Raw genomic sequence first — 17,494 nt, 5'->3', positions numbered from 1 at the left:
TTTCTGACTTTTTCATTTTTAGAAGACTGCATTTATATTCATTTGGGGGCATTTCACTTAGTTGTGGAGTCATGGTTTACTAAAGTGGATCTAGAGTTGTAAATACACCCCTCTTTCCATAAGCTAGTGCTACGGTATAATGTAGGGGGTTCAACACTACACCTGGGTGCCACACTCATTTTCAGATTTAACATAACAAAAAGTAAATCTCTAATTCTTCTGGATTCTAGCAGTCATTACTCTTTACAAATAAATAATTGATCTGTAGCACAGGTCTAATAGCCATTGTATTGTGGTTTTCAATGTTGTTTTCAAAAAAGAGAACAAATTTCCAGTGTGGCTAGAGTAACTTCGCTTTCCTTTGCACAGGTGCTAATTAACCCTTGACTAAGTTAACTATTAGGAGGGGTGGGACTTTTCTATCTGTTAAATGTGATGATGATTATATTCCTATGAGCTTACACACTGAAATAGCTTGCTATTCTATTGTACTACTGAAAGAAGGAAGAAGTGACTTTAAAATTAAAAACATTAATTTAAATTTGTTAATATGTCCTGAGGTTAAATTAGCTTGCTTAGAATTTTTTTCTTGTCTGCCTGGCATTCTGGTGCTATCCAGTTGCTTAATTCCTGGTCCTGTGAAATATTTAAGCCCTAAAACCAAAGCATGCTTAAGGTATAATTTTACAACTCTACTTTTTTCTTTTTTCTTTTTTTTTTTTTTAGGAAGTTCTACACAGACTTTTAGGCACCATAATGCCTAAATCTCCTTTCCCTTCTACGCTTTTTCTTAAAGTACATTTTTGAAAATTCTGTATTATATTCTCTGCAATGTCTGCTGAATATCCTGTTCATGTAAGCAGGTTGAATCTAATAACACTCACAGGAGTAACTCATGTATTTAAAGCTGCTCAAATGCTTAAATTTTAAATGCTTCACCACTTCACTACTGTAGCCTTGATTTCCCATCTGTACAATGTGTACTATGCTTAGGTACATGAGGTGATTTTAATTTCATTATTTTACATTCTCTGAGAGATTGCTCAGAGAATTACCTTCTTTGAGCCAGAGTTGTACTGGTTTAAAAAGTTTTTGTTTTCTTTGTAAATTAAATGAACAAATTTAAAATGGCTTGATGGCTTATGATGGTAATAAACATACCTCTTAGTTTTCAACACTTCAGCATTTTATATCAGCAAATAAGAAGCAAGTATGTGATCATTATGGCTTAGTATTCAATGTTCTGCCTAGTGTATTTCTAGGAGCTGAGATTTGCCTCTGATTACAATCTTGACTTCTTTCCCTATTCGCTAACATTATTAGTCACCCAATTAGTCAGCTGATTATCTTGAATTAATGCTATCAATTCATATGTTTTCAGATTTAAGTTTGAAATGTTGTGTTTCTGGCAGTGAACTGCACTAATTGAGTGTGTTTGTTAGATGGAAAATGACTTGATGCAAAATGCTCTCCTTTTCCTTCCTCATGGTGAAATCTAGGAAATCCAAAGTTTTTTGCTACTGCCAGAATTCCCCAATTTTTCTCAAAATAAAGTTGAGGGGCAAACTTTGTAGGCAGGATTGTCCTACCAAGCACTGATTTGTTGTTCACTATCTAAGGCACAGATGCAGTTGTCTGTGAACTTTCTTCCTGCTTATTCTGCCCACACTGCCTTCTCCCCCAGACTTGGTATTCACATTTTATCTTGACACATAACCAGGCAAGCGCGTGTTTGCAGGGTCTGAAGGAGAGAAAGCAGCTGAGAGTGTGCTGCAGGATGCCAGAACCATCCCCCCTGTTCACAGCCAGGCTGGTGCCTGAGATGCCTGGCTCTAATAGAGCTGCTATTTCATCTACAGCAAAGGCTGTCCATTGCCGTGCTGTGGGATTTCTATTCCACAAAATAGGTTATACTGGGAAAATCTGTTGTGTTCACTATTTGCACTCTTTGGCAGTATCTGACGTCTGGACTTCATCAGCCAATAGCATGAAAGCAGTAAGGAAGACGGGAGCTGTTAGCTTTGGCCTCCTTTTTGCTTCAGGTGAGACAGTCATGTGTTTAAACATGATCTATCTAATCAAGATTAAAGGACTAGTCTCTAGTAAAGAACTTGGATATATATTTGCAGACATTCATTGTGACTCATCAAGTAAATCATACTTATTTTCCAAATTAGTACTGTATGCCTCTCAGATATTTACTTTCCAGACAGCTGTGGTCCATTAAATTTTCTTTTTAAGAAAATTAAAATTCAAAGTTAAAATGAAACTTTGGGGCAGATTTTTAGCAAAAGGAGATTGGAACATTTTTCAAGTGAGAAGTGTTAGTAGGTAGATATAAAATTACAAGTTGTTTTGGCCTGAGCAAGTGGTTTTCACAAGATAGATGTAAATGGAACCTCTTTTACTAAAATGGTACAAGTTTCTAGGTATTTGTTCTCCTTTCATAAGTCTCAGTAATGCAATTTTTGCTCTGAAGGTCTTTAACAGTTTCTGATAATATAAAACTATTAAATTTCTTCTGCTAAGTGAAGCAGTTCATTCTTGGTTTTGTCTGCTTATGTCTTCTATTACAGAAGTCTGATTATGTCTATAATCATTACTTCAAAAAAGTATAAGATTTCATAACAGTGATATCAGAATAGAATTATTCTATCAAAAATTTTAGTGTAAAAAGACCTGCTGAATATCTTTGATTGGTGTTCCTGATCAGTATAATTTCCAGGAAACCAGATTCCACTAATAAAAGGAAAAGGAAAATAAACACAGTTTATGTAGTTGTTTTTTTTTTTTTTTTTTTGAAGCTGCTTGCAGTCATATGCTTTCAAAATATATATATGAAGGCGTGAGTTAAACGCTGTCGGAGACTATTGGATTGTTCCCATTTGTCCGTGTTAAATGCCTTGCATTTACCATTTAGTTAATCCTGTACCTGAAAAGCTGGAATAAATTGGCAAAATTTTATTGAACCCACAGTGCTAACAAACTAAAACCTTAAAGGAGAATTGTAAATTTAAGATTTTTTTCCTCCATGGAAATTACTCATTACTGATGCTGAAGTGAAAATAACAGCCAAGGTTATCGTACTGTTGGGTCTATAAGCAATCTTTGCTGCCTTATAGGAACTGGCTATTAGCTGTCTGTTACAGGAATAACTTTAACTTTCCCCAATTTGTTTGCTGCTTTGATAGTCTAAAGGACTGTTCTGGTGCCAGTAGTTTGCTCTACTTGCTGTAGGCATTCATTCTGCTCAGCAGGATGGAGCTTGGATTACTGCGATATATTTTCAGTAATGTCTGTTGATTTGGGAAAGGGTCGTAAGGACTGTTTGGCTCAAAAGTTCTCAGAAATACTCCTCATAGGTTAGGTTTGCTTACTTTCTAAACAGAAGATATTCTAGTCATATCAGGGAATACTCTTAAACAGACCTTAAGAATTATCACTACAGAATTGATTTGATTATAAAGTGACCAAGTGTTATGTGTATGGTTGTTGCAAAACGCTGTTTAATTTAGCTACTTATTTTATTATCAAAAAACCTTACATGAAACCTTGGACTGTCATTATAATTTGTTAGTTCACACTTTGCAAATTCTCTGCATTTGTTAGGGGAAAAGAATGTTTTATCCCACTAGGATCAGCTTTAAAAAGACTGAAACATAGTTCAGTATTAAAACACTGGCAACTGCATGTATTGTCATCCTAAGAAAACAGACTTCTGAAAACGAAAATAAATAAAAGCAGAAGGGAGAGAGTACCTTTTGTCCAATGCTGGGAAATGTTACGCTTTTATCTACTGTGCATTTTGTTGCTTTCCTCCAGAGATCAGGGTTATTGTCAGCAGATAAAGAATTAGAAATGTCATATTTTCCTAAACCCGTCAAATCTCACCTAAATGGCTGTTATGAAAATGGAAGCAAGGGTTTCTCTGACATTTTGCTCTTAAATTTCCTATGCTTTTTGTAAATAATATATTGTAGGCCTAGACTTGACATTTTGTAAATCTATTTTATTTGATGATCATTGCCTCTTCACCAGCTTCTGTGTTAAGGTATTTAATTATTAAATAGTAAGCATGAAGGCAAAGTTCCTACTGTACGGGTTTTGAGTCTTGTGTCCATATAGAAGTCGACAGTAGCTGTGTAAATGTGCGCTCCCAAGTATCACTTCCTGTTTACGAGTTTTGCTAGATTACAAGTGATGTACTGATTTCCTTTCATGCTCCATTCAGTAAAAGGATTTTATCTATCTATTTGGGAATCCTTAATATAACATGCAGAGCAAGTCAACTTTTAGTTTCAAAACAAGTGCCATGCTATATTGAAAACATGTCAAAATGAAAATGATTTTTCTTATGACAGGTATTTGATCCCACAAGTTTTCAAGTGCTGGCTGTGCTGTTCTTGTTTTGTGCTGGCTCCATTGCAGAGATGTTTTGAGTTTTTCTGCCTAAAATTATGCTTTTCTAAAAGTACGGTATGTAAATATGAGAAAATAAGTGGGTTAAGGCACTTTTCTTCTGACAGCCTTTCGCACAAATGCTGCCCCCTCAGTTCTCCCATCACAGTTTTGCAGAGCTATGCACTTTGATTCTGTCAAAAGGTGTGGTCATGAGAGCACATACAATTATGTTTCTAAAAGCTGTTGACCACAGTCCCAATTAAATGGTCTTTTAAGGATGCTTTGAATAGTGGAGACACATTTGACTTGGATCTTAAAAAGAATAAAGATACTTCAAGTTAATGGAAAGACTGTAGCTCTGAACATTTGTTATCAGCATTTGTTTTTTTAATGTATTTATATATTTCGGTAATGTTCAGAGCTTCAGATCTGTAGGAAGGATCTCTCCATGTAAAAAAAAGGAGAACCTGCCTGTACGTGTGTGGGTACATATATATCTATGTAGCCATATATAATTGAAGGAAAATCATCCACCTTTACCTTCCAGGAAAGAACTTTGTTGTGTGAATGTTTTAAAACATTTAAATATGACTATACATACAGATAGATGTAAAACAGCAAAAGTATTCCCTGATAGCAAGAGAGAAGCCAGGGTATCACAGTAAGAACAAGTAAACTCCATTACTTAGGTACCAGCACCAGTTTTAGGTGTTTGTGAGGCTCTGGCCAGTGCTGAAAAAAACCTTTACAGTTAATGAAGTAAGGTGCCTACTGACATCCTTGGTTGCTCACTATAGAATCAAATTTTCTTGGTGCTACTCAAAATACAGCAAGAAATGCTGTGATTTGGATTTAATATGAGGGAATTGAAAGGTTTATCAGCAACGTGCTTTGCCTACAAACTTTCTGCCCTTCTGTTTGCTGAGTGTTTACAGGGAGAGGGTTGGTTTGCAGTCATCTTTACCACACAAAATGTTCTTCTCCCTTCACCACTTTTCAGAAAAAGCACAGTTCTGGGAGAGAATTAAGTTTTACTGAACAAAAAATGGAAAAAAATAGAGAAAATAAGACTTGCACATTATTTATGATCTCAATGATGTGCAAGTATGTGGATTTCTAGATGGGAAAATACTACCTATGTTGCAATGTTATAGTGAATTATATAGAGCTCAAAGCATGTGGCTTAAAACCAGATGACGCAAAGTACATTGGGGAGAGGGGTGAGAGAATTTATTTCCTTCCAAACTCTATATGAAAATATTATGCACAATTAACTTGATTTTCTCTGCAATGTTCAATTACATGGTTACATGAAGACCATTTTGCTCTGCTATTTAGGCTATGAAACAGGGTCTCAAGAGAGCTGGACTGTATGCTCAGCTGTGCCATAAACAAAATGATATAGCTGCTGTAATACCGGCCCCTGCAGTTAATAGAATTAGTTGGGGAGAAGGCTTTTCCAGCAGAAAGTAGGCTGATAGTGTTTGTGCCTAGCAAAAGTAACTACTTGTCCTAGAATCCTAAAGCTGTCTCCCCTGCCAAGATGGCTATTTTGAGCAAGTTTCTTTACAAAGAGAGATATTTTGGGGCAAGATTAAAAGATGATGTTTGTGTCCAGTTGTTGTTTCGGACTGAATCTTTTCCATTCCAGTTCTGAGAACAAAATGAGGCAATGAAATAAAAGAGAAGATATATTTTCAATACTGTTTTAATTATATTTTTGCTTAAGTCAAGAAGTAGCAGAGAATGCTTTCTTAAAACATATCTTATTGATGTAGATGATCCACACTACAGATCTGAAACAATATAATACAAAAAAAGGCACAGAAGCAACAAACCTTACCAGTTTTACATAAATTGATGGTGGCTCCTTCAACTGTATCTCTTTGTATGTCCTTATACAAGGATGCACTTACTGCATCCTTACTTGCACTGTTATTAAAGCAACGGAATAGAGATCTTTAAAAGAAAGTAAAGATTAAAAGATTAATGTTGATATGTGGATGGTGATTGTTAATCTTCCTTTTGGAACTGAAAACAGATATCTTAAAATTACATATCTTCAGTTCTAATGCATTAGTTAAATATGATCACTTTTTTTAAGCTTGTGGTCTCAATTTCATATCTTCCTTAAAATTAGGAAGCAATTTGATAACGAAAGCTGTAGAAAATGAATGTGTCATTATATTTGCTTTTACCCAGACTAAAAAGCAATGCCTTTATAAAAAAGAAAATTTAATTTTATGACCGATCTTTGGTAGTATGTTTGAGAGGCTGTAATTCTATTTGTTGATTAGATATATCTACAGAATAACTATGGGAAGTTACAAATTCTGGATACTCATTCTTGCTTAACTTCTGAGTTGACCATCTGGTTCAGGTGAAAATTAGAGCTGTTCTGTTAATGGCAGTGGATCTGTCTTTATACTGTTGTGAGATTTAGCTTATTGACTTCAGAGAACTTACTCGGAGGCTTAAAGTTAAGCATGTGCATAAGTCTTCATTAGGATCTCGATTGTAGTCATTACCTGTAGAAAGAGAAAGTTGATTCATGATCTGGAAGCTCAGGTGCTGGAATGTTGTATTCCATTCATTATAGCAGTGTGTCACCCTAGCATATGAATATCTGTAAAACCATATGAATTATTAATGCAAGTAAAATGTTAAAAGCTGCATGGACTTCTGATATAGGCAAGTGAAGTGGCACTGGAGTGGTAAGTGCTGATGATAACAGCCATATAACAGCTTATAAATTAAATTTTTCATGTTTGTAACCTGCCCATCCTTCACCTCTGGTACTTTGTACTCCACCTGCAGTGTTCCTGGTTAAATGCGTGGGCTGTGTTTTACTTTGTCAACAAGGTCCAATGGAGTCCTGGTTTGTTCCTGACCTTTCCTCATATATAATTCCCTTGGATAGGACAGCCACTGCTTTCTCATGAGCATCTGTTCCTTTCTTTATTTCCCCTGGAAAGAAAATAAACATCTTTCTCTCCTGCCTCCTCTCTGCTATAATTCCCCCCACAGTTAGACCACGTATCTGCTGGGACAGAGTAGAGCAAAGCCTTACACACCTAAAATCCTACCTGGCAGGGCACTGTATCGAGTGCCCAGTGCAGGCAGATATCCAGAGGGAGAAGGTGTACACACAGTGTACATCTTCAGGAATGAACTTGTTTGCTGTGTGGATGGGCCCCAGGGCACTATGCCTCACCCAGAAATCTGTACTTATCCTGCCTACTCTTCTAGAAATGCTGCATGACTCTGTGTAAGGCATATCATGGTACTGAAAGCTATCTAGAAAGGCAATTGGATTGATACAATGGCCTACTGCAAAGGAAAGAGAGACTAATATGGATACTCGTTTGGGCTGCTCTCCACAGGATGTGAACATAAGTGCCTTCACCCCTGGGAACACACTGAATTTCAGGCTGCTCCTAAAACGTGGAGGAGTGAAATTTATATTCCCCAATTCCGCTCTGATTTAAATTCCTGCAAGTCTAGTGTTCAGTAATGAAGTTCCTTTGGATTTAAGGGAAATCAAGATCCAGCTAGTGTGATTAATCTTGTGAATAAAAAGGTTCAGGATTAGACGTTCTTTCTATGTGACACTTCAGCAATATGCTATTATAAAAGCCACAGCAGGCGTTAGTCTTGAAGTGTCAGAATAGCTTCTTCGGTGACAAAGCATTTATACATGTAAATTTTCAAAGAACGTTGGCAACCCTTTTGTGGGTTCAATTTGCACCTGTCATTCACTTGCAGATGCAAATTTGAGTTACTTGCAGCTCTAATTACAGTACTTGATTGTCATCACAAATCAGGTAGCAAGATGTGAAATGACTGAGATTTGTTCCATCATTTGTTGTTAAAACATGAGTGCAAATATTACCTTCAAAAAGCAAAGTCGACCAGGGCTTTATCCTGCTAGCATGCTCTACAAATAAGTACAATATGGAAATAAAAAGAATTTAAGGGGGAAAAATAACAAGAAAAAGAGTGAGCATGTGGTGAAGTAAGACAGCTGCAAGGGAAAATATAAAGTAGATTATTTTGCCTATTGCAACAAAGTATGACAATAGAAAGAGATATTTTTTCAATGAAGTGTTTAAGACCTAGCTGCTGTTTATACCTTCCAGATCTTCCTTTTGAAAGGAATTCTAGTTTTTATTTTTGCTGACAGTTTTCTAATTTTCAAATGAAAGATGATTTTGATTTTATAAAATTATTCATTAGATGACTGTTATGCTTTCTAATTTGTCATTGAACTTATAAGAAAAATTCTTATATAATTATGTTTTTATTTCCACATATAAGAATTTGGTTTTTGAATTCTCTTCACTGAAAATGTTGAGGTCTGAAGATTGTTAATTATAACTCATCATTAATTTCTTTTAAATTAAAACCAGGAGATAGGTACAACATGTTATTGTGCCTCAGCTAACATCTGCTAGAATTAACATAGATAATTCAGCACAGATATTTTTTTAGTTGGAGAGTCTGTTGCATAAAAATGATGGTTGAAATAACAAAGAATTCATTATTTTATATTTGCATCTGAGGGCAGGGCCAAAGAAGGCAAAGTAATTTCACATCACAGGTCTTCAATTCTCAATTAAAAGATGCACTAATGAAGAAGGAATAGCAATGGATGGAAGGAAGCACTTATCTAAGTTTAGAGATAAATGTATATTCGTATTTAACAGGTACACTACCAGATTCTATGGTGTTTCGACCCACACAGTGATTTTTTCCAATACCTGTGTAACTTCAACAGTCAGCCTTAATCTCATCTCTTTCTCTTTCTATTGAACAGACACCTTAACTCAAAGAATGATTATTACTATAGAGATTTCTAAATTGCTAGATCCGTGGAGTCTACTTAACCTAATATAAAAGGTCCTTTTTTTCTCTCCCACTTTTCTCATTACCAAAGGAGAACACATTGGCCTGAGCAATGGCTGTATACATAAGCACAGATTTATTAACTTTAGAGGTTTTGTGCTGTTGTTTTACAAAATGGTGTCAACTTGCAGTATGACTTTTTTTATGATGAATAGCTTTCCCAGGCCAAAAAGCTAATGACATCCACAGCTTCCGTGCCTCGTGCACACATGTGGTCCAAAAGGCCACAGATAATTTCTGCCAAATCAAGACCACAGAGGCTTCATAATCAGCTTTAATGTATTTGGGAGCTGAAGTACCTTAGTCCTTCATCAAAGGGAATGATAAAACCCAGAATTAATATAGCTGGACTTTAATTATTTCTAAGCATATAATTACTCTTCAGATAACTGGACAGGAGGTATGTTACATCTCTTACTTTAAGCAAAGGAAAACCAGCTGCAAGCATACAGTAGTCAACTATCGAGATTTTAAAATGTATGATGTTACTTCTTTAGCATTGATAGCAATACAGATAGAATAAATGTTTGAATAACACCTCAAATAATATCAGGTTTTTTAAAGTAAATGAGTAGAGAGTTCTTTAGGAGTTCTTCCTGGGCATAGAATTCCTTTAGCTTTTGTAGCCAGAATATTCATTGCCTTTAGGAAATATAAAATTTCGTAGTTGCTTCTTCCCCTTTTAGAACTGACTTAGGGGTCTACTTTCCCATTAGAATTAATGAGAGTTATGGGTATGCAGCAACATGAGACTAAATGAGAGTAAACTTTAGAGAGCCTCTTGATAAGTAAATCATCTTTGCATCAGCATTTTAGAGGCTTTAGTAACCTCACTCTCCCACCTTATTTATGGTACCCAATTACTTATTTAATATTTATTACATGAACTTTAGATAACATTTAGGTCAGCATGCTAAGGCAGTGTATCTATTTGAAGGTTTGTCTTAGACATAGTAACATCATCTTTTTGTAATGGATGCCCATTTTGGTAAGTTAAGTACTCAAAGAGGAAGAATAAGTGAGCTGTCATGAAAAGTGACAAGAAACTACAGTGGAAAAACAGTGGACATTAATGGTAGACAAAAGACTTTTTTGGAAATCATCATTAAAATATATATTCCTTTTTGTTTCATTGGCTCCTAGTCCATCATTTCTTAGTATCAGTATTCTTAAAATAGGTTTCTGTTACCTAAAAGGAGTATTAAAATGATGGAAGAACTGGGAAGAATCATAAACAGTCAAGGTTAAAGAAATAAGTCTAGTTCAGGGATAGATTTAATTTACCAAGTCATAAACTTTCTGTAAAATATTAACTCAGACCTGCAGAAAATAACTGAAAATTATACATTTTGTAGGATCTTTCTGTGAGGCTTTGTTTATTTGATAGTATTGTCGGCATGTTTTCTTTTGTAACAACTCAAGAAATTGGTCTCTATGATTATACGGGTGCTGCTATGCTGTTAGTCAATTTAGTTCTTATCCCGGCCATCGGAAGAAAAAGCCACTGATTTTGGTACGACAATTATTGCTGAAGTCCAATCTAGAATTTCTCCTAATACTACTTCATAATTTGGAAAAAAATTTTCAGTAGCCGGACATGAGATGAGTAACATGGTACATAAACGTCCAAGCTAAGAGCTCTGCCTCCTCTTTGAGGATTCAAAATTGAACCGCTTGGTGTTGCCATGTGCCATTTTAACAGCTGTGCACACAATGGGTTTTAGGCTGTTGTCCCTTTTAGGGATTGTAGAGCAGCTTATAAGTACAACTTAAGTTTCATACCATCTCTGTATGTATAGTTAAAGTACAGATAATAGGTAAGTAGTCTCACACCTGATACATGACAGATCTGAGAAAGCGTTTTAACTCCAGGAAGCTGAAAATCTGTCTTAAGCATTTTGCTTGTTTCTCTAAGCTACCTATTGCTGAGATGTAAATGTCGTCCATTATATTTGCAGACTCAAGTGAACCTGTGGCAGAGATTGTCTCTTGTCTTCCTTAACAGCATAGTCTTATTGGTGCCTGGTGAGTCTGCCACAAATCTCCATCTGGGAGTAGCCTTCCTGTTTGAGGAATGTGATGAGCAGAGTCCCTGTGGTTTGTGAAATAGGTACACAGCTGCATAAGAAGGCATGATTAATCTATAACAGCTTAAAAATAGCTCAGTCCCCTTGCAAAAGGAATTGTGTATAATATATATTGCAACACGATTGTACGGAAGATGGCCTGATTTATATTGTTTGTTTTTCGGAGACACAGCTGTATGAATACTAAAATAACCCAGGTTATTTTTAATAGTTAGCTTCAATTATGCTTCAACATATTGTAAAATCAGAGATGTTATGAGATCAGTCATTTGCGTTGAGATGGTTGAGATCCAGAACAGTGATGGATACAAAATATCTCACAGAGGCCAGCTACTTGCTGTCCTGGTTTCACGCAGAAAAGAAGTTGCCTCTCTCTGTGCAAGTTAGTTGGAGAAATGTGTGCTCTTTGCCTTTCCAGATGCTACTTTGCTCCTTTTTGGTGACATTGAAAAAGTCTTTAAAGATAACAAGAAGCCATTAAAAATGGCTGTGTCTGGCTCTTCATTAAGTGCGTAGCTTTTAAAATTCTGATGTTCATTCTTCTGGTTCACTGTACTGAAAAACCACCACAAAATGATTGTTTTTCTCTGCATACATCTCTTGCCTTAGTAGTTTTAGTCTTTTAGAAGTAAAGTTGCTCTGATATGAGAATGATGGGCAGCAAGATATTTGAATGCATGAGTTTGAATAGGGTCACCGTTATCTAGATCCCATGTATTGTAAAGATGATATTCAGAGCTTGTATTAGGAAAAGCTGTTGCCTCACCAAGGCTTTGTGCTAAACAGTGATTGTTGCAGGTGTGACTGTAAAAATGCTTGTATTTAATTTATGATGTGTAATTCTAGTGTTCTGTATTAGAATAAGCTTAAAATTGTACTCCTAACTGCCACAGTAAGTAATGTATTGAGCTTTGGTTTTCAATAGTATGGTCTAGTTTCTAGATTCACAGTTAAAATCATGGTACTTCATGGGTTGTTTGTTTCTTAAATCTATGCACCTGGTACAAACATTTTATGAATTTTTTTTTTAAATGCATCACTCGAATACAGGGTATTTTGCCTATAAATGACAGGTTTAATGCTGAATGACTAATATCCTGTAAAATAAGAGCTAGATAGTGTTTTTAAAAAACAAATGTTTTAAAACTCCATAGTGCTTACTTAGTGCATGTCTCTTGCCTACATCTACTGCAAATACCAACACATACTGTTCATCTCTTTCGTTGTTGTTTTTGTCTATTGCTATTTTATGCATGAGAGAATTCTTGTTTTCTACTCTGTGCTTGGCTGGCTTTTTCTTTTTTTTTTTGTTACTTATTCCTGGGTTCTACTGATTGCTTTTTTGCATGCAAATTACAGAATGTCATGGAAATGAGAGAGCTCTGAAAAAAAAGGAAAGATAATGCTGAGTTCCAACTGTCTTTTGTTTGTGCGTAAGTGTGTAAAATATATGATGTGGAAATATTTTGAGAATGGCCTTTGACTTTCCTTCTGGTGTATATTTTTATTACTCAGTAAAGAACTGGGCATTTTTCCCACTGGAAAATATGATGAATCTATTAATACTTGTTAATAATACAGGTGCTGGGCATGAAAGAATTTTATCTTGCCTTCCTTTTATAGAAGCAAGGAATTACGATACTGTGTGTCTTGCCCAAGCTAAAACTTCAATTCCATATTCAATGCAACTTTTCTATATTGTGTGTGAAACCCTGGCCCCATTGAAAACAATGACAAAAATAATTGTCTTCAGTTGGTCTAGGATTTCTTTCTAGTTTACATATGGATTTTCATGTTTTCTTACAAATATCTCAGCAGGCAGTCAAAGGTTTCAAGGGAATCTACAGTTCTATTTGAAATAGAATGTAATGAGTTTGTAAAATTAAAAAAAAAGAAAAGCCAAACCCATGCTTATCTTTGTAAAGCATGAGCTTAAATGGTTGAATTTAGAAATATGAATTAGCATTTCACAAAAAATGTTAGCCACCTTGTTGCATCAAATGCAAGAATTAATGTGGCACTCTACTACTCCTAATAACAACAAAAAACAACTGAATTAAGTGGGTAAATATAATTTATGGTGGGTATGCTTTTAGTAAACAAGCTTTGATTTTTCTTTTGAAAGCAATAAAGCACTGGGCACTCTGATTCTTGTGCTCGATGTTTCTAATAGCCATACCCTCTAAGGAAGGTTTTGCTGTAATGTTTGAAAATGTAATGAAAAATGGGTTGTTATAAACTAAAATTTCCCTCCCTGCAAATGTTTTTCTTGAAACATCCATGGGAATTTAATATTCACTGTTTTTTTTCCTCAGTCTTGTATATTCTTGAATTGTCTTTTTTCCTCCATTTTCTCCGTTCTCAATCCTAGGTCCCCTTACAAAGAAACAGACAGATGATTTAGGTGATAATGACGGTGCTGAAGATGAAGGTATTTTTTTGCCGCCAAACTGATTTGCATGACAAGGATCCCTGAAAATCTTTTTTCTCCCCTCTTTTTTTGACTTCTTGTCTTCTTTTGAAGAGTGTTTTTTTTAATTCCCATTTTTGATGTGTTTTGTCTTCTTGCCTGTTGTTATACATATATATATTTTTAATTTTTTAAAAGAAAGAATGTTGTTAAGTTCTACATTTTGATACAAAACAGTAACAATATTTAAAGAGGAGGGGTTTTTGTTTTCTTGAAATGGACTTTTGATATGTTGCATCCCACCTTTTGACTGAATTTTGTCCATACTATTTAAACTAACACTCTTTTAAAGTTTCTCTGTACACCTTTTTGCATGTTTTCTAACCCTATGTATTCACCAAGTACAAAGATGTTTCTTTTTTCACTGACTGATCTCAGTTTGATAAATATATGAAATGTGTTTATAAAAAGCAAAATACAGAAATTCTTAGGAAGTGTCTCTTAAGCAACTGAATCCCCCCAATACAAAATCTTCTACATTTATATTGTCATGAACAAATATAAAAAAATGTGAGACTATTCCACCTCCTTGTAGAAGGGAGAATGGCAGGCAATATTGCAGCTAAACTGATGTCATCTAAAGGAATCTGATCCCTTCTGTTTTCTGTAAGCAGCTCAAGATACCTGTCTGCTTGTGCTGACCCTTAGAAAATCCTATTACAAAGCAAAATTATAAGTTTGAAATGTCAAGCATATTATTCTGTTTATGAATTATGTCTGTTAATCACGTAATCTATTCAGATTTGATATTTTTTCAAGTCTATGAAAATGGTAACAAAGATGTTCGTTCTCCTGAGCAATCTTATCACTTCATGTAATGTACATCAAAATTCTGAGCCTTAAAAATATAGTTTATAAATTTTATGATCAATGAGTAAAAAAAATTGCCATAAGATTAGTATAGTTGCTTTCTTCTCCGTTAATATCTAGAGGTGTTGGGTTTTGGTTATTTTTTGCCAGATACTAAGATAAAGCCTAATTTGTTAACTGCAAGGCTCTTAATTAAGAATTTTTTCATCTCACAGAACATGAACTGTTTTACTCAGAAACATGCAGTCTTCTCACAAAAGATGAAGAAAGGCAAATATCAGCATTTAATTTCTTACCCAGTAAAACAACACAGACTTTATGAATTAACCCACAAATTTATAGTTCTGATTTATGGTCCTGTGCTGAATGTGTGTTAAGCATATGAATGAAAGCCCACCTTGTTGGCCCAAGATTTCAAGGAAGAACCTAATTGAAAATCTCCTTTGAAAGCTCTCATATTATTCAGAGCTGAGTATGATAATTCAGATCCGCTTAGCTCTATGAGGCCAAGTCATTTCCATTACTTCTACATTAGTTCCTGACAAAATATTGCAAGGGACATTCTTGTGTCTTCTCCAAGACCTGTGATATTGAATTAGCCATTGTAAAAGTTCCTCTGTCTTGTTTTAACAATATGCTTTAAGAAACTGTTTGAAGCCTGGGTTATTCATTCAGTGGACCTTAATGGCTTTCCTAAATTGCTGTATAATTGCCAAGACAGATGCTAATAGCTTAGCATTTGTTGAGTCTTCCTCTGCTTAGACACATATAAAAGAGACTACTCAGTTTACTAAAATTGAACAGAGAGTGGTTGCTATCAGAATGCAGTTTGCTAGGTAGACTGAGATGACAGTAGAGATCTCTGGAGAAGAAATTTCCATGTCAGAGAAAACCAGTCTCCCACATTGACAACTGTAGGAAAGGAAGAACTGTAAGAACACACCAGTCAAACTAAGGGGGAAGAAACACTTTTACAACACTAATAAATCTCTGTAATTTATAGAACTAGGATTAACTTTCTCTGACATATAAGTGACAGTAGTTTTGTTCTCCTTTCCATGCTGATAGAAGAATGCAGGCAGTAGTTTAGTCTATCCCTGTTTCTGAGAGTCATAAAGAAACAGGGCAAATTTATATTTTTATGATCAATAGATAGAGAAGGCAGCTGGGATAGTCTGCAGAGCTGGTAGAAACTGTCTGCTGAGGCCCTGCATTTCACACTGCCTCAGTGCAGAAGCAGTATCAGATGACCTACGCTTTGTGAACCTGCTTCTCTGGAGCTCTAGCACTTGTGTATGCAAAACTGAGGAGATCACAAACTTCAAGTCATATGTATTTGGGTATAAATAGCAGGAACGAGAGGGGAGAAGCTGTCTAGATTTCTGCTAACCTGTCCTTCAGACTCTTCATCTTTTACACATATGGCAAGTTTTACTCAATATAAAAATCTACAAATGAATAAATGGGTACAAAATAAAGAAATACCAGACTGAATGAATGATGAAGTTAGAATATTAGGGAGACAGAATGAAGAACTGTGTCATATAACCATAGAATACATGCTACATAAATAATGTCCAGTGATTTCTAAAACGCCCAGGGTGGTCACTATATTAAGAAACTCAGAGCTCCCATGTCCATTTCTTGCATTATACTTTTCCTGAAGAAAGACCTTTTGTAGCAGCTTCCTGGATCAAATGCCTGGAAAGTATTCCATATTGTGTCACTCAAACATCAGAGTTTGATTGGAAGATATCATTTTAAAAGTGTTCTGTAATCCTACTCCCATCTGCTGCTACATGTCACTACCACAGAATTGCAGTCCAAACCTTGCCAGCACAAACACTGGAGTCAGTAATCAAACTTGGATCTCTGATATGTGCTGCAACCAGTAGACCAGGCTTAATTACATCATTTTTCATTTTTGTTTTCAAAAGACCCAAAGGCAGTAGTGCACATTACCAGCTAATGATCTGCAAATTTACTGCTTAAAAAATGAAGGTGTTTTCAAAATCTGAGCCTAAAATGTGTGAAAAGTCAGAAATTATATAAATGCCTTTACCCCCCATCCCCCAGTTGGAATGCATTTTTGTTTCTGATTAACCCTTTCATGTCTACTCTTGAAATTGCTTACCTATTTTTCAGTAAGTATTGAACTACTTAAGCAGGCACCAAAAGCCAGAGTGGCAAAAGCACCTGCAAGCAGAGCATTTTGGGCTTTCCTTTTAATAGCAGTGAAGAATTTCCCTGTTTATTGACATGCGAGGAAGCAATATCTAGTGTAGATGCAGGGTTTTACTTGAAGTTGCTCAACAGTTGAATAAACTATACTTTCCCCAGTCTAGAAACAAGGCTTAGTTTATAAAAGTAAAATATTTTAATCTCAATGTCTTTTCTGTCTTAATTTTGGTAAGGTAATAATTTAACTTGATTTAATTTGGCTATAGCAAGAAACAATAACTCTTTATGTACCCTTAGTTCCTATATACTAAAATCCTTAGCATCACTCAAAATATAGTAACACAAAGAATTAGCCTGTATACTCAGGGATCAGAATTGGACTTATTGGTAGTTAGCGCTATATGAAATATCCATGAAAAAAATGGCTCAGAAATGAATTCTTTTCATGAGCTACTCTGTCATGCATGCTGTACCTGGTGCATCAATCTGTCAATCTTGGATGCTTATTTAGTTCTTGCGCTACTTGATCATCCCAGTTTTTAATGTATTCGGTCTCACAGCACCCTTCTGTGATAGAGGAATGCTGTTATTCCATCTTTAGAAGTGAGGAATACAGATGCTACTATTGAGAAGAGCAGAC

The 17,494-nt window shown here is 35.4% G+C and overlaps 1 protein-coding gene across 6 annotated transcripts in view; it reads left to right on the top strand.

Annotated features, from left to right (window-relative positions):
• NLGN1 (neuroligin 1) overlaps positions 1-17,494 on the top strand; it is a 317,348-nt gene that overhangs the window by 96,325 nt on the left and 203,529 nt on the right. For 4 of the 6 annotated variants that reach the window (XM_069864585.1, XM_069864584.1, XM_069864583.1 and 1 more), the window contains one exon: positions 13,765-13,824. The exons of the other annotated variants lie outside the window; for them this stretch is intronic. In XM_069864585.1, the coding sequence (XP_069720686.1) occupies positions 13,765-13,824 (60 nt within the window). The remainder of the gene's footprint in view (positions 1-13,764; positions 13,825-17,494) is intronic. 6 annotated transcript variants of the gene reach the window in all.

The sequence above is a fragment of the Phaenicophaeus curvirostris genome, chromosome 10 (genome assembly GCF_032191515.1).
Source record: "Phaenicophaeus curvirostris isolate KB17595 chromosome 10, BPBGC_Pcur_1.0, whole genome shotgun sequence".
Classification (NCBI taxonomy): Eukaryota; Metazoa; Chordata; class Aves; order Cuculiformes; family Cuculidae; genus Phaenicophaeus; species Phaenicophaeus curvirostris.
Note: the sequence above shows the minus strand (reverse complement) of the source record. Positions and strands in the feature narration are given on the sequence as shown.